Source organism: Lepidochelys kempii, chromosome 17, assembly GCF_965140285.1.
Source record: "Lepidochelys kempii isolate rLepKem1 chromosome 17, rLepKem1.hap1, whole genome shotgun sequence".
NCBI classification, from domain to species: Eukaryota; Metazoa; Chordata; order Testudines; family Cheloniidae; genus Lepidochelys; species Lepidochelys kempii.
Window position 1 is genome coordinate 23,871,134 of NC_136396.1, and position 21,882 is coordinate 23,893,015.

The 21,882-nt window shown below is 53.5% G+C and overlaps 2 protein-coding genes across 6 annotated transcripts in view; both read left to right on the forward strand.

Moving 5' to 3' along the window:
* LOC140899671 (claudin-4) overlaps positions 1–21,882 on the forward strand; it is a 41,652-nt gene that overhangs the window by 5,261 nt on the left and 14,509 nt on the right. For 3 of the 5 annotated variants that reach the window (XM_073315545.1, XM_073315543.2, XM_073315547.2), the window contains exon 2: positions 3,561–3,644. The exons of 1 other annotated variant lie outside the window; for it this stretch is intronic. The gene's annotated coding sequence lies outside the window, so the exon portion shown is untranslated. Of the gene's footprint in view, positions 1–3,560; positions 3,645–13,597; positions 13,743–21,882 lie in introns of all 5 variants that reach the window. One more of the 5 variants, XM_073315544.2, reaches the window with a different exon arrangement.
* On the forward strand, positions 20,036–21,313 carry LOC140899549 (claudin-4). Its single transcript, XM_073315242.1, has one exon. It carries the CDS (start codon positions 20,157–20,159, stop codon positions 20,784–20,786), a length of 630 nt encoding a protein of 209 aa, XP_073171343.1. The 5' UTR covers positions 20,036–20,156; the 3' UTR covers positions 20,787–21,313.

Consider the following 21,882-nt stretch of genomic DNA (forward strand, 5'->3'; position numbering starts at 1 on the left):
CCCCATGGGGGGCTAGGGAGGGGCTGCCTGTCCCGACTGGGACCTCGGTGCCCCATGGGGGGCTAGGGAGGGGCTGCCTGTCCCGACGGGGACCTCGGTGCCCCATGGGGGGCTAGGGAGGGGCTGCCTGTCCCGACTGGGACCTCGGTGCCCCATGGGGGGCTAGGGAGGGGCTGCCTGTCCCGACGGGGACCTCGGTGCCCCATGGGGGGCTAGGGAGGGGCTGCCTGTCCCGACGGGGACCTCGGTGCCCCATGGGGGGCTAGGGAGGGGCTGCCTGTCGCGACTGGGACCTCGGTGCCCCATGGGGGGCTAGGGAGGGGCTGCCTGTCCCGACTGGGACCTCGGTGCCCCATGGGGGGCTAGGGAGGGGCTGGCTGTCCTTTCTGGGACTTTGGTGCCCCATGGGGGGCTAGGGAGGGGCTGGCTCTCCTGTCTGGGACTCCCCCTCACATTGCTGTTGCAGTCCCATGTCCCCAAACTCCTGAATTGCTCTTTGCCATGTTTGTTGGCTCTGTCCTGTTTGGGGTTGTGTTGCTTAGCTGCACGGCTGGCCCCGTCACCGGCAGGCCTGGGCGAGCGGGGAGACAGCTTGTTTTCTGGCTGTTGTTACCTGCAGTTGACCAATAGTATTTATCTGGCGCTATCCCATGGAGCCCCTCTGCCCAGGGCCCTGTGATGGGCAGTGGGAAGCTGTGTCAAACCCATCCATAAGAAGAAGAAAAGGAGTACTTGTGGCACCTTAGAGACTAACCAATTTATTAGAGCATAAGCTTTCGTGAGCTACAGCTCAGATGACCATGGGAAGGTCAGAGAAGCCTAAAAGTCACTGGGCAAGATGTTCAAAATGGGTGTCTACACGCAGGCATCTTTGTCTCTGCATCACCCCCCGATACACTTGGTCAGACCCAGTTCCGCTCCAAGACTGTCCCTTGACGTGAGTGGGAATTGCACCAGTTCCTTGAACTCACTTTAATTTCCTCTGTCTCTAGGATTTTATACTGTGCACATTGTCATGGGACCTGAGTGCCTGGGACTGAGGATAGGGATCAACCCCACAGGGGAGGTGGGAAGGCAAATTCATGCATGTCTGGAAAGCACCCAGAGATCCTGGGATGGAAGGTGTTGGCATTAATTCATTAGTGTAATTGTTATATGCGGAAAGAGGGACATCAAGTCAGTTAGGGCCTGAAGGGAAAGGAGGAGAATGAGATAATGGAGGCAGAGAGCTCGATTCACAAAGGGGTTTAGGCACGTAACTGCCACTTTGGGCACCGAAGTCCAAAATTCAGATCCTCAAACAGCTGCCACCTGATCTACAGGTGTCTAGGCCTCCCCAGTACAGCCCCTTACATCTCTGCCAGAGGCTGCCTGCTCGGCATCTAGATCCTCAAGCCAGGCATCCCCCTGCTTATCATGCCTGCCAGGCCTGATCCCGCAGGCATGCCCAGGGGCTGCCTGCCAGGCCCCATGTGAAACAGCAAAGGAGGAGATGGTTGTGCCCCCATAGACCCAAGAGGCCTGTGGTTAGAGCATTCACACAGGACATGGGAGAACCCAGTGCAAGTAAACTCAGGGCTCCCCACCCCAAGCCCTGAGCTACAGAATCATGCCCACTCTCTCTTTTTGGTCCAGTGAATATGTCAGTATTTTAAACACAGTGAAACAGCTCCAGCCAGACCGATTAAGAGTTGCTGTGCCTGGCGGTTCAGGCGCTCCCTGGGGAGATAGGCGAGCTGCTCCCAATCAGGCTGTGTGGGGATTTGAACTTGAGTCTCCTGTATTCTGGGTAAATGTTGTGGCACGGGACGAGGGGAAGGGGGAATGCTGCCTCCTTAGTTTTTCCTGAAAAAAGGCTGACCTGGTTCAGGCGCTAGACTCACAGCTGCCTAACTCCCCGCGAGAGCTGGAGTGCTGGCTCACTTAGGCAGCTCCTCACTCAGCTTTTGTGAATCCCTTTCTTAGTGGCTCACTTTCCCGTGCAGTGTATAGCAAGCCTGGGTGCCTACCTCGGGTCTTTGAATTCCAGTGGGTGCAGGGTGCCTAGACATTAAGTGCTGCAATGCGGAGCAGAGTCTCCTTGTGAATCTAGCCCAAATTCTCCAAGGAGCCCTTTGGGAGCTGCCACCACGAATATGGCTGAGAGGGAAGGCCTACCTTCCTGACTCCCCATGTGCCATGGGGAGGAGTAGGCTGGGCCCGGCTTCACGTTAGCGGGAGGTTATGCAACAACAGCACCCTGGGATGGGCTGGATACAGTGGTTAGAGGAAGGTCAGAACAGTCAGATTATAGTCACCTCCTGGGGTGGGGTCTGTTCCCCTGCCCCCTCCCAGTCCCCCAGAGGGCAAAGCACTGGGATAAACAGCCTGGGAAGAATCTGCTCCCGACTTCACATGGTCCCAGGCAACAGGGGCTCAGGAGCCACGAATCACAATGTTTGCGAGCAGCGGGGCCGTGCCACATGACTCCCATCCCACGGGAGCTGCACCATGGCAAGGCTTGAGAAGGGCTATGCTCCTGTCACTGAGGTGTAAAGGGGAAGGAAGTAGGTCTGGGGATCGGAGCCTCTTCCCCCCCGAGCTGCCAGAGTGGTTTCCCCCTAACTATGGGCCCCTCAGTCTGACATCGAGCCCAGGCAAAATAATGGCTTGACTGATACAGGACTTGGTTCACAGAGAATTAAAGGAGGGTAATATAGTTCATGTCTATCAGCACAGGCTTATGGAAAATAGGTCGCGTCAGACTAATCTGATATCTTCTCTTGATGAGATTACAAGTTTGGTTGATAAAGGGAATAGTGTTGATGTAATAGACTGAGACTTATGTATGGCATTTGACACGGTACAGCATGCCATTTTGAGTATTAAATTAGAAGAATATAAAATTAACATGACACACATTAAATAGATTAAAAGCTGCCTAACTGTTGGTTGAAAAAAGTAATTGTAAATGGGGAATCACCATTGAGCAGGTGTGTTTCTAGTGGGGTTCCACAGGGAACCTTGGTCTTGTGCTATTTAAGATTTTCATCAATGACCTGGAAGAGAACAGAAAGTCATCATTGCTAAAGTTTGCAGATGACACAACTGGGGGAGTGGTCAATAATGAAGAGGTCAGTGATACAGAGAGATCTGGATCTGTTGGTAAAGTGGATGCAAGCAAACAATATGTGTTTTAATACAGCCCAGTGTAAAGTTATCCATGGAGGAACAAAGAATGCAGATCATACCTACAGGATGGGGGCTGTATTGTGGGAGCAGCGATTCTGAAAAGCATGTGGGGGTCGTGGTGACAATCTGCTGAACATGAGCTCTCAGTGTGATGCTGTGGCCAAAAGGGCTAAGGCAGGGGAATCTTGATTAGGAGTCGAGAGGTTATTTTACTTCTGTATCTGGCAGTGGTGCTGTTGGATCTTGTGTCCAGTGCTGTTCCCCCCTATGCAGGAAGAATGTTGATACATTGGAAAGGGTCCAGGGAAGAGCCACGAGAATTATTAAAGGATTGGAAAACGTGCCTCTGGGCAGGGGCTGTAAACACTTCCTGTCTGATTGTGTTTCAGGAGCTGGCCTGCTAGATCCTCTCCCATCCAGAACACAGACGCTCTGTTGTTGGGTATTTCATGAGGGCCCTTCTTCAACAGCAGGTAAATCAGCTCTTAGCATGAATGGCAGCTCCTGTCTTGGCTAGGAGAGCAGGAGGGGTAGGATACAAAGAACAACAGACTCCCTGTCTGGCATCTTGCACTTGGGTGTGTGTATGTGAGCTGGGGCCCCTCCCCGGAGCCCTGAAACTTGTGCTGTGCAGCACTAGGAGGCCAGCGCCTGCTTCCCCAGAGGGCCCCTTGAGCTGCCTCTGTAGGGGAAGAAGAAAAGGGGTACTTGTGGCACCTTAGAGACTAACCAATTTATTTGAGCATCAGCTTTCGTGAGCTACAGCTCTCTCTAAGGTGCCACAAGTACTCCTTTTCTTTTTGCAAATACAGATTAACACGGCTGTTACTCTGAAACCTGTAGGGGAAGGTTTGCTGTACTGAGAGGGATGTTGGGAAGGAAACTTTCCCTGCTGCTCAGAGCTCACCTGGGGACCCTGCACAAGGGCCACGCTGCAAAGCAAGGGAGGCCTCTGACTGCTAGATGCGGGACAGTACCGGGGGGTGGGGAGCATGTTTCCATTGCACTAGAATGCTCCAGGCCAGGGGCCCACGCCAACCACAATGGTCCGTGCTAGAGAGCCGATACGGCTGGAGCACACATGCCAGTGGCCCTCTTCGCTACTGAGAGACAGAGAGTGCGGGCATATGTAATGCACATTGGTGAGATGGTTTAACTAACCAGTTCCCTCTACTAGGTTTCTCACTGTTCTTTGGATCTGTGTTCCTTAGCTAAAGTACAAGCAGGAGAATTTATATAAATCTTTGAGGCTTATTTGCTTTCAAAGTTGTGTTGGCTAATAAGAAATTACAGAAAGCAGAATACAGATGGTTGGCTGATAATGTTTATGATGTGAAAATGGAATTTAACATGAGAAGTTACAATTATCAAGAGATGATAAATCAGTTAAATGCATTTAAGGTCTTATCACAACCTTGTTACAAAGGTAACGTTGATCCTAGTTCTGTACTAGTCTAGTGCAAGTGATTGTGGTTCCAGCACAGAATTATGGATTCTTAATTACAGCTCCTTATTTACTTCTCATCAAGATTATATCCCAGTGGAATTATGGAACTGCTCTTGTCAGTTCCACCAAACAATTCTACAGCAGGATGTAGAATTTTAGATAAATTACTTGGTTATCAAAGAATGTCAGTTTTCAGTTCAGAATGACCTTGCCCATGACACAGAGCCATACTTTGCCACTTATACATGCACAAGACTATCATATGCTAAGCCCAAACTGTAATATGCACGGAATAATGTTGAAGCTGTTCTAGTTTCTCAGGAATTTCACCAGCGCTGTGGGTTCCTATGCCACTTTAACCAAAGGTTCAAATAGTGGTCAAATAATTTTTATTTATTTTTTTTGTAATCTTTCTTGTTTGTTTCTTTATAAAAAGATGAATTACTCACAGCAATAATGGGAAAATCTTTAGTTTACAAGCCAATTCAAAGTATCTTCCTCTTTTTGTCTAATTCTCTTGAAAGCTGTGCAATTTCTAGGTTGACCTTTTTAAAACACTCAGGATTTGACAAAATAAATTTTGCTGTAATGAAGCCCAGCTTTCAATTACATCATTATTAGGCTGACCTAGAGTGATGAGTTTCCCTTGTCCTAGCACTCTCAACTGACTTAATGAATCAGCATGACTTGTAAATAACTAAGACTAAATTTGTTAGTGAAATACAAGTACACATACATTTGAGTCATTCAGAGGGCTTTAATAAAGGTAAAGACTTTCTGAGAAGCATTTAGCCTAACATGACCAAGTCATCACATGAATAAAAGTTGTTCGGCTACTTATCAGTTGGAACTGGTATGAATGTGGGTTCTCCAGCTTAGCTTCACTGTTTCAATGACTGGTTCTTGAGTTAGATTAGAGTTCATTCAGGTGAGTCACTCAAGGCGTTATTCTTTTCCTGAATTTTGCAGTGGTCTCCCCAGATAGGACTTTAAAAAACAGAGGGACCACATTCAGAAAGGAACTTATGGCATTGCCACATCGAATCCTTAGGCGTCCCGCTGCCTAGTGGAATTCTGAGCCCTGATTTAAGCGAATGGCTCCATTGTACAGTGCATGGGGAGACCCAGGGATTTAAGACGGGTTCTCAGAAGCCAGCATGCGGAGTGGTGGGCTGCCTAAGAAAGCCGATAGGAAATGCCGAGGACTGGGGCAAGGCTTAGCTCTCAGATTCATAAAGGTACTTAGGTACCTAGCTCCCATTGATCCCAGCCTGTCAGGCCAGAGGCCTGTTTTTTATTAGGGTTCCCAGGCTGGCAGTCCCCACTTTGCCTGATTTTGAGCGAGGACATGAATTCAGCTCTCCCAGGTGAGTGCCCAAACTGCCAGGCTCTTGGCTAGTCTGGCATGTGTCTCTCTTAATCTGACCTGTTGAAGCCGTTCCATTTCGTATAACTATTAAAATATTCATTGGGTCAGAGTGAGTGTGTAAGTGAGCGACTCTGTTGCCCAGTGCTTAGCGAACAAACGTGGCATGTGGGAGAGTCAGGTTCAAGTCTCTGCTCCAAATCAGGAAGAGGAAGGATTCAAACGGGGTGTGCCCTAAATTGTTGGGCTACTGGCTGTCCTGGGTGTGGGTGCACATATGTGAGCCTGAAGAATGCCCAGCTTGCCTGCCCCTGACTGTTTTGTGCAGGACCTGATCCTGTAGGCATGGTCTGAGAACACCTACCGGATCAGGTCCTGCTGTGGAGACGGGTGGGGAATGTCTCATCTGAGCGGCCAGTTGATGTGTCATTGAGCAAGGGCTCAAAGCAGCTTGTTAGCTGTGGGGTGGCATCAGGATTTAGGCATCTTTGCCCATGCTTACCAGCTGAAAGTGAGGTGCTTGTGGGGTTAGGCCAGGGGTCTCAAACTCAAATGACCATGAGGGCCACATGAGGACTAGTACATTGGCCTGAGGGCTGCACCACTGACCACCCCCCACCCACTGCCCTGGCCCCGCCCCCACTCCACCTCTTCTGTGAGGCCCCGCCCCTGCCCCGCCTCTTCCCACCCCTTCCCCCATTCCAACCCCTTCTCTGAAAGTGGTTTCATTCATGCTTCTGGGGAAAGTTTGAAATGTCAAACCAGAAGCTGAGTTTTGTCCCCTCTCCTCATTCTCCTTTATGGCTTCTTGCAACTTTGTCTCTGGATAATTCCTGTTTTTTTGTGCAAAATATCTTGTGCCATATCAGTTTGTATAGTACATGTTGGGCCATCTGCTGAATTCCCACTGGTTCATCTCCCGTCAGTAACCCGCTTCTGCAAGTTACCTTCCGTGGGCCCCTCTGTGGTGAGCTCCTTTGGCCAACTCTTCATTACTCCAACCTTCTTCCGCAAGTTACCTTCTGTGGGCCCCTTTGTGGTAAAGTTCTTTGGCCAGCTCTGTGCAACTCCATGTTCTTTTCATTAGCACTCTTTGCTGTCTGCAGACACGTCCATTTTGAAGTCAGTCTTTCTGGAAAGTCTCCTCACACTCCTGGATGGCTCTATCCTGCAGCAATGTCAAATCATTTGACTCATTTGCTTGGTCATCACCAACAGAAGAGAGCAATTAATGAAACAGCACAAAACAGTTGTTTGCATCTCTGGAGTATTCCCTGAAACTCGGTAATAAGGTTAATAGGAGCACCATATGCAACGGGCTCTCGGTGCAGCTGCCAGTCATACAGCTGGTCAGGACTTTTGGCCTGGCACCGTTTTGGTTGGTGCACTGTGGGCTTCAGCATGACACAGGGCTGCGTCAGCTCTTTTAATGCAAAATCAGTACCTTATGAGATGTAGTTTTGTTAAAAATGAGTTCTCTTTCTTGTAGATGGCTGATGTGTGTGCCAGGGTCTGCACAGGGTTTATGGGGTGCGCTGATAAGTAACCCCCAAATAAAGCAGCTCAGCATGGATCACAGCTTCTTTGCTTGACCCTCCTGCTCCTGGGCCTCTTCCCCAGCCTTGCAGCCCATCTGCTGAGGTGGGGGGAGCCCCAGGAGCCAGCCTGCTTCCTGTAGCTCCCCTTCTCACTCTAAGCCCTTCAGGGCCTAGATCCACACAGGTATTGTAAAAAGAAAAGGAGTACTTGTGGCACCTTAGAGACTAACCAATTTATTTGAGCATGAGCTTTCGTGAGCTACAGCTCACTTCATCGGATGCATGCCGTGGATGGATGCATTCCACGGCATGCATCCGATGAAGTGAGCTGTAGCTCACGAAAGCTCATGCTCAAATAAATTGGTTAGTCTCTAAGGTGCCACAAGTCCTCCTTTTCTTTTTGCGAATACAGACTAACACGGCTGTTACTCTGAAACAGGTATTGTAGTGCCTGGTGTCCTGCCACCTAGCGGCCTTCACAGCTGGGAGTTAGGTACCAGGCCTGGATTCCCAAAGGGATGGGGGTGTTGCAATACTTAGCAATTTGGCATGTAGGAGATCACAGGAACAAACCACTGTTACCCGCAAAGCCTGGGGTAGGCACCTAGGCTCCCTCTACAAGGCACGAGGAGCAAGAGGCACCTCAGAATGCGAGTCACCAAAGCCATCACACTGGGTGGGGAGCTGCCAGCGTTAGCCAATGAGAGATGGCGACAAGATGGATGTTTCCTAAGCCCTGCCCCTCCCGCGGAGTTTGGTACCTAAGTCCAAGCTTCGGGGAGGTGCCGATCTCTACTTGTGATCCACAGCGAGGAACTCCTCTGCTGGAGCCTGGTAGCGTAGGTGTCTAAGGGTACATCTAGGCCAGGGGTCGGCAACCTTTCAGAAGTGGTGTGCCGCGTCTTCCTTTATTCACTTTCATTGAAAGTTTCACGTGCCAGTCATACATTTGGACGTTTTTAGAAGGTCTCTCTCTATAAGTCTGTATATTCTATAACTAAACTATTGTCATATGTAAAGTAAACAAGGATTTCAAAATGTTTAAGAAGCTTCATTTAAAATTAAATTAAAATGCTGATCTTACGCCGCCGGCCCGCTCAGCCCGCTGCCAGCCTGGCCTTCCGTTCCCCTAGGCCGGCAGAGGGCTGAGCGGGGCCTGCAGCTGGGACCCCGGCTGGCAAGGGGCTGGCGGCCGGGACCCCAGACCGGCAGTGGGCTGAGCGGCTCAGCCCGCTGCCACTCAGCCCACTGCCGGTTTGGGGTTCAGTCCGTCGGCTCCTGCCAGCCAGGGTCCCGGCTGCTGGCCCCGCTCAGCCCGCTGCCAGTCTGGGATCCCAGCCCTGCCCACACAGAGTGGGTACCTACCTTCTCCCTGGTTCTAGCCCATTCTCTGCCTCTCTCTCTGCTCTGAGCTGAGGGTGGGAGTGCACTGAGCACAGGGCTGGGCGTGAAGGAGCAGGCTGGGGGTTGGGGTGCAGGGTCTGGCCAGGAGCTAGAATGAGGGAGGGGGCTCAGGGTTGGGGCAAGAGGTTTGGGTGTGGAGTGCTTACCTGGGCAGCTCCCATTTCGTGCGAGGGGTGCAGGTGGGAACGTTGGAGGGTGCAGGAGCTCCTGTTTGGTGCTCAGGGTGGGGGTGGGAATGTGGGGGGTGCAAGAGTCAGGACATGGGGTGTGAGGGGGCTGGGTAGTGTGGGGGGTGCAGGAGTCAGGGCTGGGGTTGTGGGGGGGTGCAGGGGTCAGGGCAGAGGGCTGTGTGTGTGTGAGAGGTGCAGGGCTCAGGGCGGGGGGCTGGGGTGTGTGGGGGATGCGGGGATCAGGGCAGGGGGTTGGGGTGTGGGGGGATGTAAGGGTCACGGCAGGGGGCTGGAGGGGATATGCCCTGATTCCACCCCCCTTCCCCAAGGCCCCGTCCCCACCTCGTCTCTGCCTCCTCCCCGGAGCAGCCAGTGCCCGGTGCTCCCCTTCTCCCTCTCCCGCATAAGGGCCATCAGCTGATCGGGGGCAGGGAGGGAGAGGGGGAGGGGCAGGCACCCAGCAGGGCGGGGGAAGAGGCGGGGGAGGGGCAGGCACCCAGCAGGGCGGGGGAAGAGGCGGGGGAGGGGCCGGCACCCAGCAGGGCGGGGGAAGAGGCGGGGGAGGGGCCGGCACCCAGCAGGGCGGGGGAAGAGGCGGGGGAGGGGCCGGCACCCAGCAGGGCGGGGGAAGAGGCGGGGGAGGGGCCGGCACCCAGCAGGGCGGGGGAAGAGGCGGGGGAGGGGCCGGCACCCAGCAGGGCGGGGGAAGAGGCGGGGGAGGGGCCGGCACCCAGCAGGGCGGGGGAAGAGGCGGGGGAGGGGCCGGCACCCAGCAGGGCGGGGGAAGAGGCGGGGGAGGGGCCGGCACCCAGCAGGGCGGGGGAAGGGGCGGGGGAGGGGCCGGCACCCAGCAGGGCGGGGGAAGGGGCGGGGGAGGGGCCGGCACCCAGCAGGGCGGGGGAAGGGGCGGGGGAGGGGCAGGCACCCAGCAGGGCGGGGGAAGGGGCGGGGGAGGGGCAGGCACCCAGCAGGGCGGGGGAAGAGGCGGGGGAGGGGGGAGCTTGCCTGCCCTGCAGCAGCAGCAGCCGGCAGGACCAAGCTTCTTCACCCTGCCCCCGTGGGGGGGGACGGAGAAGAGCGGGCCGGGGCGGGCAGGATTTTCAATGGCACGCTGCTGCCTGCCGGGGGCCCGGCCTGGGTTCGGCAGCGGGCTGAGCAGGGCTGGTGGCTGGGACCCGGCAGGCAGCAGCGTGCCATTAAACATCGGCTCGCATGCCGTCTTTGGCACGTGTGCCATAGGTTGCCGACCCCTGGGCTAGGCTGTAAAAAAACACTCGCAGCACCTAGTCTCAAAGGCCAGGTCAGCTGACTTGGGGTCCTGGGGCTTGGGCGCAGGGCGAAAAATTGCAGTGGAGACATTCGGACTCAGGCTGGAGCCCGGGCTCCGAGACCCTCCCCCCACACAGGGCTTCAGAACCAGGTCTCCAGCCAGAGCCCGCACGACTCTACTGCTATTTTATAGCGGAGCCCAAGCCCTGCGGGCCCGAGTCAGCTGTGGTCGTACCGTGGGGCTTTTATTGCAGTGACGACGTTCCCTCAGTCACTCCTTGCCAGAATGAGTTAGGTGCCTGCCTCGCTCCACAAGAAAGAGCTGGAGGAAGAGCCACCTGCCTGGTAGCTTTTCACCCAGTGGCTAGAGCACTCAGCTGGGATGTGGGAGACCCTGGTTCAAGTCCCGCTCTGCCAGAGGAGAGAGAGGATTTGAACAGCACTCCCAGGAGCGGGTGCTAACCACAGGGCGATGGGCTAGTATGCTGCTGACGCTGCTCCAGTTTGGATAAATAATTGAAGAGTCATTTGAGCAGGGGGACTAGACCTGGGCCTTCCACCTCCCAAGGAGGCTCCATGGCCACCAGGCTATAGGCTCAGTCTCCCTCTGGCCCTATGACTGTCCGTATTTATGCAAAGTGGAACAGCTTCCACAGAAAGATTGAGGGACCCTTCCCCCGCCCCCATCATAACATCCCATAGGTCAGTGATTACAGCACTCTTTTGGGAGGTGGGAGACCCCTAGAATCATGGAATCATAGAATCTCAGGGGTGGAAGGGACCTCAGGAGGGCATCTAGTCCAACCCCCTGCTCAAAGCAGGACCAATCCCCAGTTAAATCATCCCAGCCAGGGCTTTGTCAAGCCTGACCTTAAAAACTTCTAAGGAAGGAGATTCTACCACCTCCCTAGGTAACGCATTCCAGTGCTTCACCACCCTCCTAGTGAAAAAGTTTTTCCTAATACCAACCTAAACCTCCCCCACTGCAACTTGAGACCATTACTCCTTGTCCTGTCCTCTTCTACCACTGAGAATTGTCTAGAACCATCCTCTCTGGAACCACCTCTCAGGTAGTTGAAAGCAGCTATCAAATCCCCCCTCATTCTTCTCTTCTGCAGACTAAACAATCCCAGTTCCCTCAGCCTCTCCTCATAAGTCATGTGTTCCAGACCCCTAATCATTTTTGTTGCCCTTCGCTGGACTCTCTCCAATTTATCCACATCCTTCTTGTAGTGTGGGGCCCAAAACTGGACACAGTACTCCAGATGAGGCCTCACCAATGTCGAATAGAAGGGGACGATCACATCCCTCGATCTGCTCGCTGTGCCCCTACTTATACATCCCAAAATGCCATTGGCCTTCTTGGCAACAAGGGCACACTGCTGACTCATATCCAGCTTCTCGTCCACTGTCACCCCTAGGTCCTTTTCCGCAGAACTGCTGCCTAGTCATTCAGTCCCTAGTCTGTAGCTGTGCATTGGGTTCTTCCATCCTAAGTGCAGGACCCTGCACTTATCCTTATTGAACCTCATCAGATTTCTTTTGGCCCAATCCTCCAATTTGTCTAGGTCCCTCTGTATCCTATCCCTGCCCTCCAGCATATCTACCACTCCTCCTAGTTTAGTATCATCCGCAAATTTGCTGAGTGCAATCCACACCATCCTCCAGATCATTTATGAAGATATTGAACAAAACCGACCCTAGGACCGACCCCTGGGGCACTCCACTTGACACCGGCTGCCAACTAGACATGGAGCCATTGATCACTACCCGTTGAGCCCGACAATCTAGCCAACTTTCTACCCGCCTTATAGTTCAAATCCTTTCTCCCTGTTCAAATCCTTTCTCCCCCCCTGGCAGAGGGGAATTGAACCTGAGTCTCCCACATCCCAGGCGAGGGCTCTAACCACTGGGCTAAAAGTTATAAGTTGGGCATGGCCTAGAGTCTGCAGGACTCCTCCATTCAGAGTCTGCATGGGACCTGATTCGGCAGGCATGTCTGTGGGATGGGCTCCATGGATGCGATATGTGGAGGAGTGCCCCTCTTCTCCTGCTCTGTGGATCATGCTGGGGCTTGGACAGCAGAGAGGCATCCAAACAGTGAACATGTCCAGAGGCAGACACATAGGCACTTAGGGAGCTCATAGCTTAGCGGGTGAGGCAGGAGCTTTGTGGATCCCAGCGGAGCCTAAGTCCGGGATTTGGCATTTGTGGATCTAGATCCTGGGGGTTTCAGGTTCCTAAAGGGTTAGGCAGCTGCTTAACCAGGGTTTTGAGGATCTAAAAATTAGGTTTAGGCACCTAAAGTGGCAGTTGGGCACCTAATTCCCCTTGTGGGTCCCTCTGTGGGTGCCTAGCTCCGGGCTGCAAATTCCACTGGGTGGCAGGGCACCAGAACACCTTCATTCCTATCCTATAGATATAATAGTGTATCCCAGTGGTGCTGGTGCAAGGGGGGGCTGCCGCACCCCCTGTCGTGAAGTCGTAATAACAAACACCAAATACATGGTTTCCATGGTTTCCGTCATCAGCATCCCCACTATAAAAATTGTTCCAGCACCCCTGGTGTATCCAATATATAGTTTGATCTACTGAAGCTCTAGTACAAGTGGGTTGGTCCTGCTCTGAGCAGAGGGTTGGACTAGATGACCTCCTGAGGTCTCTTCCAACCCTGATCTTCTATGAGTCTATGATTCTTTCAGCATAAAGCATCTAAAATAGAAGAGGAGGTAAAACAGGAAGTTACTTCACAACCTTGCAAGAGTTTGTGGTTCAGCCTGGCTAGTTTGCTGTTATTTATCCTGCATCCCCAGTGTGGCACAGAAACAGCACTTGCTGGTTGACAGGTTCAAAGGCTTCGAAGGACCCTGGCCTGTGTGGCTGTCTAGAGCCTCATTGTTTTTAGCAAGCGCCGTCATTTTTTCATCACTATGCCCCAAAATCCTCACTCAGTTTCTAAAGTACGGTGAAGATGGCATCTGGCTCCAGTCCAGATCCATCTTATTTTTGCTATTAGGGAGGTGCTGTGCTGGAGGGCTTGTGGGGAAGGAGGGACATACTCGCACACGGGGTGGTTGTGTCCCAGAATTAGAAGGTTTTGGGAGGAAATTATTAAAGAGATTCAACTTATGACAATATGCTTCCTAGAAATCCCCTGAACTGCTGACTTAATGCTCCAGCAAAGGAGCTACATTTTGAACAGAACAACAAATTAATTCTTTTTTATTGTTAGCTGCAAGATTTCGTAATGCACGTTATTGGAAAAATATCGCTTCTCCTCCTATGGAATTGGGGTAAAGTAACATATGGACAGTCCTTGTAACGGAAAAGCTTTCACACCCAGCATGTAAACAAGAGAAGCACTGAAAAAAAGAAAGGTATTTAGAAATTTGGACACCCTTTTTAGTGTACTCGGAGGAAGAGGGCTCTGCAGCCAGAAAGCCAGAATTTTTAGCCAGGTTCTTTAAACATTAACCTGATTCTGACTAAGGAATAAGTCATGGACAGTGGAGTATGTGAACGTTTGTTGTAATTTTGCCTTTTTAAAAAGAAAATCATGATGCAGCCCCCCAAAATCCTGAGATTAAAAATGTGTTTTTGGCCTGTCTTCTGACGTTTGCAATACCCTGCTTTGGCAGTATATGCAGTGTTGGCCGCTCTTCCACAGGTACCGCGGGGAAGATGCTTTTGGTCCCTGCTGTATGAGCTCATGCTAGAGGACCAGCTGAGATGGGGGCCCCATTGTGCCAGGCACCGTAGAAACACACAGAGACCGCCCCTGCCCCAAAGAGCGAACAGTCTAGGGGAACACAGACACTGCAGCTCTTTGCATTGCAGCACTGAATGCTTGGGCACCCTGCTGCCTGCTGCTATTCACCATGCTGAGCTGGGCACCCAGGCTCCCACCCAGTGCATGGGGCGCCTAAGAACGGGAGGCACAAAACCCACAAGCCGTGTTGCCTAAGCTAGCCAGTAGGCATGCTGAGTCCCTCCAGGGGATTTAGATGCGTAGATCCAGGCCGCAGGGACTGGAACCGGTATTGATTTGGGTTCAGTTCACTGTCAGGTTCAGTTGCAGTCAGTGTGTTTGGATTCAGTTGTGGGTCAAGACACACACCCACACCCATACACCCCAGTTCAGCTACTGGCGCAAATCAAATTTCAATCTTAGTGGAAGTAAATTAAAAAAAAGAGACTTGAAGCTTAAAATGGAAACTATTTTGATTTTTGAACATTTATTGATTGTTTAACTTTAGCTTTCCATGAGTTTTCCTAGTGTTTTTGTGTCAAAATAAACAGGACTATTTTTTACGAGCAACTTGTTTGAGCGAACACCTTCTAGCATTTGCTCTATCACACTGGTCCTCGGGGGAGGGGAGAGAATACATTTGAATTTGGGGCCTCCAGTGGGGCAGCTGGTGGGAGGAGCTGCCCAGGGGCTGGTGGGGGAGGCCTGGTTGGGGAGCCATTACGGTTCCCTTGGGCTTGAAGAGTTATTCTTACTTCTGAGACCGGGGAGCGTCCTACCTCTTCTCTCCCCAGAGGGGAATCTCAGAGACCATGGAGCCCTGGCTGCCTCACGTGGTGCTGCTTCCTCTCCCTGTCTGCTCGCATGTTCTCATTCTCCTCCTCAGACCGTGGCTGCTTTTTCTGATAGCGACCACATGCCAATGTGGTATTTTGTTGGCGGGGCCATGGCCCCGTCACTTTTAAAAGTGCCCTCCCACTTTTTACTGTCCATAAGAGGGAGCGATGGGGGAGAGGAGGCAGAGAGGAGTGAGCAGGGGGTAGGGTCTTGGGGGGGAGGGGTGGCATGAGGCCAGGACCTTGGGGGAAGGGGACGACAGTTTGGGTACCAGTGGCCCCCCACTCTTAGGAGTTTCCGCCCCTCCTGTTTTGTTGTCTTGTTTTATAATGAAAGAGGTCACGTTTTTTAAAAATATTGAGCTAAAAAATGTGTACCCCACACCCCTCCTGGGTGTGGTGCTCTGGCCTCTCTAGTGGCACCGAGAGAGAGATTAATTAGCCGGCCACAGCCTTAGGTAAGGGCCAGGTGGCTTTTAGCTCACAGGGTAGTTGCTCATGCAGTGAGCTCCAGAGGCCCCACGTTCGATCCTGGGGTCTGTCGGTGTTACACATGCAAACCTTTTATTTTAACGGGGAACCCCCATTTTTTCAGTTCAGTTCTGGTTCAGGGCCAGTAGGTAGGACAAAGCTGGCGTTCAGGGTCAGTACGGGTTTGACTCTCTGACAGAGAGGTGTTTGGAGAGTAGCAGTTAAGCACCTGAGTCCCCCTTGAGACTCCCACCCCTAGTGTAAAATAGTGAGTTTGTGATCTAGGGGCAGGAACTAGGATTCACCAAACTCACCTCATGTGGAGGCCACCAAACATCCATTACATGGGAACAGCATTTAACATTGCTGAGCAGGGCAGGATTCAGACAGGCTCCGTAGCTCATTAGCAATGTCCTGAGGCCATCAGTCCCCCATGAGCACCTATCTTCATGAATGAGACTGTTTTCAGGAAAGGTAATCACCTTTTTGAGCTCACACAGGCCCAATCTCCCCTTTCCGGTCAAACAGGTAAAATCTGCCACACACTGCTGTCATCCGATGAAGTGGGCTGTAGCTCACGAAAGCTCATGCTCAAATAAATGGGTTAGTCTCTAAGGTGCCACAAGTCCTCCTTTTCTTTTTGCGGATACAGACTAACACGGCTGCTACTCTGAAAATTCTCAAACACAGTCTACAATAAAGTGCCCCACCCCTATTCTTAAAGGACAGCTCCCATGAACCACAATACAAACACTAACAATGCAACAGCAAAGCATGTATTTAGGCAACATCCAAATTCACTTCTATGTACAGAAATGTTACACTAATCCAACAATTTCTTCAGGTTTCTTTGTGCGTATTTTTTCACCACTCTATGGGATATCCGCAGGGTTTGAGCGTCTAACTTTCCGTTCTACAACCCAAGCTCCACCTCACTTCCAGGAGCACCTGGGGGACCAGAGAAGCCTGCTGTTAGCAACTATGTGAGCCAGTGGGTGCCCACAGTGGTCTCCTGGCTACAGCGAGTGTAGCCGCCTGCCGGCATGGAACTTGTCTGCATGCTAGTTGCAGCAGCTCTGTAAATAGCTCTCTTAAGAAAGAGCTAGGTTAGTTTTACAAGCATGGTGCCCGCCCATGTTACTACCAAGCAGGCAGTACATGGCACAGACAACAGTCAGTTGCAGCATTGCCTTTGTCTGGGTCATCTGGCTGACTGACCCGCTAACTCTCTGCATGTACAAGCAGGAGCCTTATTGCTTGAGCTGAAGAACCAGCAGTCTTAGCATGGAAGCAGTTGCATTCATAAACCTCTATATGTTATCTAGTCACTAGGGGTTGGCACAGAGCCAGACTGGGTTAATGTGGGTTACAGAAACTCCTGTATTGACTGATACAGACCTTCTGAGTCGCAAAATGAACGTGCCCTGGTCTGTCGTGTTCAAGGCCTGGCTTCTGTCCCGAGCTGTGCCTGAAGTGACCTTCTCTCGGGCACCGTATCTGTTAAACAGGTAAGTGACAGTTGCCCCCAAGGCAGCAGTACAGTGCAGAACAGCGGTTGTGAAGTGTCCAGCAATATTAATAGTCATCAGTAGATGATCAGTATTAGAACTCATGATCTCTGGGCTTACGCCATTGTGAATTTTCTGCGAGGCTACCAAAGAGGGTGAAATGCTCTTGCTCTGCTTATAAGAATCCCCCTCAATAGTCTCTGCCTGTTGCCCCTGCACCTGAGTCCCTAGCATAGGCGACGAGTTATACAGGCCCGTGGTGCCCACGCTCCACCAATCTTTAGGAACGTGGGCCCGGCTCCACCAATGTCTGGGCTTACCGCGCTCTGGGGGGCCCCGTGCTTCAGGGGGACGCAGGGTCCAGGGCAGCCGGGATGGTTAGTGGGGGAACTGGTGCCGGCAGCAGCAAGAGATCTGGCCCCAGCCCACCCCTGCTCCACCCCTTCCCCCAAGCCTCCACCCCGCTTCTTTCTGGCTTCTGTCCCCTCCCCCAAGCGGCGCCAGGAGCTGGTGGGGCGGAGCAGAGCGGGGTGGGCTGGGTCTGGGTCGCAGGCCCCCCGCTAACCTCCCAGTCCGCCCTGGACCCTGTGTCCCCCTGAAGCATGGGGCCCCCCCAAAGCGTGGGGCCCGGGGCAATTGGCCCGGTTCATCCTATGGACAGGACGGCTCTGCTTGAACCTGTTCTGGGCACCACCAAAAATTATACAAACCTGGCGCCCATGGTCCCTAGATGCATGTCAGTCATCTGTATCCCAGGTGGTGATGTAAGGGGAGCATCAGGAGGATTGTGGTTGTGAAAGGATCACAGTGGAGGTGACAATAACCAAGGTGATTAAGCTGTTGGGCTTTTGTTTGATTGTCTAGACGAGTCTCTGGTCTCTATGCTGGCACACTGACCTAGCCTTGGGCCTTGAGGAGAAGCTGGAGCACACAGCTTGTTCCTTGGGATCTCCTCCCACACTCCAGGAGTCTGAGGCTTCCTCACAAGGTTACTCTGCTGTTTTCCTGCAGCATCTGTGATCCCCATTGCTCACTAGGCTGAATCCAGGGAGCTGGGGGCACTGGGTCCTGTTCTGCCATTCCCAGACAGTCCCTCCCAGATGGTGAGATGCAGACCAGGGGGATGGGAGAGGTTCTCCTCAGTGGGTAGGCTCTCATTTCTGGATCAGATACTTGTCATGAGTGGCCACTGGCTGTGTGCCTGGGATGGTGTTGCGCTGCTCTCTGGGAAGAAGCAGGGGTTCAGGACCCTGTTCCTGGGGTTCTCCCAGGAACTGCCCATTTTCACTCTCTGGGTCTGGGCAGCAGTCATGGCTGCCTCAAAACCACAACGATGGGTGTGCAGAAATGCCTAGATAGCTAGAGGGGTTTGTCTGGAGCTGGATAGAGATTTAAGGGGGAGAGAGACCATTTCTCCATTGCCTTCTATTTCCCCAAGAACCTGTGCCCTCTCCATTGCCAGCTCTGCAGCTTGGGACCCAGCTGTCTCTTCTCACACAATATCAGGGTTGGAAGGGACCTCAGGAGGTCATCTAGTCCAATCCCCTGCTCAAAGCAGGACCAATCCCCAATTTTTGCCCCAGATCCCTAAATGGCCCCCTCAAGGTTTGAACTCACAACCCTGAGTTTAGCAGGCCAGTGCTCAAACCACTGAGCTATCCCTCCCCCTGCAGTGGATTTCCCTTCAGAAGCAGCATAAGATCCCACTTGTGTCCCAGCCCAAGCTAAGGCCATGAGTCAGCAGTAACTAGCTGTTCTCCCAATGAGCGCACCCCGTGACATGGGCCCATTGTGACCTGGGGTGAGGTGGGGAAGTAGATCTGTTTTGGGCTCTCCAACACCCCTCCTGGGCCAGGCCCATGACCTCCTGTGCCTTTGTCCTGATAGCAAGGGTTTCTCAGCCAGGTGTGGTGTGGTGTGGTGTAGTTTCTCAGGCCCATGGGTGGTGGTAGCTGCCTGCAGACCTCAGGGGTTGCTACAGCCCAGCTATCAGCCCCAGCTGCCCCAGGGCAAAAGGCAGGTCTGCACCACTCCCTGCCCTGGTCTGTCTGTTCCTCCCCCAGCCTCTCTCTGGGCAGGGAGGGTGAGGAGCGTTCTGGGCTGAGTCAGCGATTGGGACAGCAGGGCAGTGTGGTGGCTGCAAGTGCTGTGTGACACTGCTGTGCTGGGGAGGAGGAAGGGAGGGATGCTGTGTAATGACAGTCCACAGAAAGCTCTTGTGTGCAGTGCTTGTTCACAGGGATCTGCCCCAGCCCTTCCTCTCTGCAGCAGCCAGCAGCTCAGACCGGTTTGGGGCTCTCAGACGCACTGGGGACACTGCATCCCTGAGGCCTGATTCACACTTGGATGCTGTCAACAACCAGCCTTGGTACAAACGAGGGCAGCAGCTTGTGCTCTGTCGGCTGGGGCTGGGTGGGATGAGGTAACAGGCTCCCAGCAGTGCACAGTGCCACTGTCCCCTCTAAGCTGGGTGTGCGCACACACGGATCCTAAACCCCGCGCACACAGCAAAACACCTCGCATACAGAAATTTGCACAGAACACATTTTTTGCGCACATGGCCTGTCAAAAATTAGAGGGAACATTGGGCTGTGCTAATAGTGGGGAGCGTCCCAGAAGTGACAGCTGTGGAGAGCACAACCCTATAACAGGAGTGACCCCCGGGAGCGCCATTCTACTGGGGGCAGAAACTGAGGCACAGATGGATCACATGTCATGGCCAAAATCACACAGTGGGTCAGTGGCAGAGCTGGGAATAGAGCCCAGAATCCTGCTCCAGCACTTAGACCCTCTCTTCAAGCTTCCTCCCCTCCACCTGCAGAGCCTGCTCCCCCCATCATCGGAGGAGGCGGGGGGGGGTGCTCTTTCCAGATGGGACTTTAGCAAAGCTGGGAAAAATCCTAATTTAGGATAAATGGTGGGAGCTGTAAGGCAGCCCAGCTATGTGCCCCTGGGAGCAGCCTCCTTGGTAGGGCGTGAGAGCTGGTCCCTCTGTAATCTGCCCTGGGGCACCACTGCTGTGATGAGAATGCAGAGCCCAGGAATCCTGGGGAACTGGTTTTACACATTCTGTCTGTGCAAAGTGGATGGAGCAAGGGGGATGAAACTCCACCCCCTGCAAAGGTTTATAACTTCTCCAAATGGTCCAGCCGTGGAGCATTGCATCTCCACTTCCAAGGACACCAGTCAGCTCTGTCGGGGCTTGTGCGAGGCAGAGATCAGGGAGTGATGGCCTCTATGGGGCTTCAGGTGCTGGGCATGGCCCTCTCTGTCATTGGCTGGCTGGGCACCATCCTGTGCTGTGGGCTGCCCATGTGGAGGGTGACGGCCTTCATCGGGAACAACATTGTGGTGGCTCAGATCATCTGGGAGGGGCTGTGGATGAACTGCGTGGTGCAGAGCACGGGCCAGATGCAGTGTAAGGTCTACGACTCCATGCTGGCGTTGCCCCAGGACCTGCAGGCGGCTCGTGCCCTGGTGGTGATCGCCATCGTGCTGGCCGTGCTGGGCCTCCTCCTGGCCATCATTGGAGGGAAATGCACCAACTGTGTGGAGGATGCTTCTGCGAAAGCCAAGGTCATGATCGTCTCTGGAATCATCTTCATCATCGCTGGCATCATGATCCTCATCCCCGTCTCCTGGTCAGCCAACAACATCATCCGGGATTTCTACAACCCCATGGTCACTGAGGCGCAGAAGAGAGAGCTGGGGGCCTCCCTGTACATTGGCTGGGCTGCATCCGCTCTCCTGCTCATCGGGGGGGCCCTGCTTTGCTGCAGCTGCCCCCCCCGGAATGAGAAACCCTACTCTGCCAAGTACACTGCTGCTCGGTCGGTGCCGGCCAGCAACTACGTATAGGGACCATGCGTGCTCTGAGCCTCGGCCACCCCTCCCACCTGAGACAATCAAGGAGCTGCCATCCTGCTCAAATCCAGCCCGCTGCTCTGCTTGTACCTCTGCCTGAGCCCAGCTCTCCCACCTGTGGCCCTGGACCTGATGGCTGAACACAGACAGAAGCTGGCAAGGAGCTTCCCGAAGGAGAAGACTGTGGCCTTTCCATGGGCTGGGGCCTTGGGAGAGCAGCTCTGCCTCCTGAGAGCAGAAGCCCCACGATGCCAGGGCTGGCTGGCTGTTCAGACACACCCTCAGCACATCCCTGGCTGACGTGCACAGCTGGTGAGCGGCTGCACAGCTCCAGTGCTAAGAATCTGCCACTGCAGCTTGTTTGTGCCAGAGCACAGAGCTCTTGGAATTCCTCAAGGTCACCTGAGCGAAGCCAGCCTGGGCTTGGACCTGGCAGCCCATCAGGGCTCTGCTGGGCATCTCCACAAGGCACGGCCAGCTCTGGCGCTGTCAGCCAGCCCCCTTGCAGCTCTGGCACCACCTGTGCCCACCTTGGAGGGGGAGTGGGAGGGGGAGGAGGGGTGCACTGGGCGATGTGTGCGGGGTGGGGGGTGGAGAGTAGTAAGAAAGTTTGCAGGTGCTTCTCTGTTTCCCTTGAGATTTCAGCTGGTTCTTTAATCTGAGTTAAAATGGAGAATAGATAGAAACAGTCCCTGACTGCTCTGGCAGCACCATACTTCAGGGGGACAGAGAGATGACGCTGGGGCAGGGCAGGTCCTCCCTGGGAGCAGTGAGCCCAGCCCTTGCAGAGGAAGGAAAGCTGCAGCGAGGCCCAGGCGTTGCCATTCCTCCCCTGCAGCACCTGAGGGAAGGGTGGGGACCTCTAGGCCTCCTTCCAGTACCAGAGCTTGGGTCTCCAGCAGGTGCTGGCATTTCGGTCGGGCCCTTGCCCAGGGGTCAAAGCAGGAGCTTTTAGTCTGAGACTGCCTTAGAGTGAAACTGCAACAGGGCCCCTTTGTGTCTCCATGTGTCTGTCAGTGTCTCAGGCTGGGTGTGCATCATGATGTCTTGGTGACTGCGTTTCTGTCTGTGTCTCTGGGTGTGTCTGAGT

Bases quoted from the DNA above. Each gene is read 5' to 3' on its own strand.
- LOC140899549 (XM_073315242.1), top strand. From the start codon at position 20,157: ATGGCCTCTATGGGGCTTCAGGTGCTGGGCATGGCCCTCTCTGTCATT.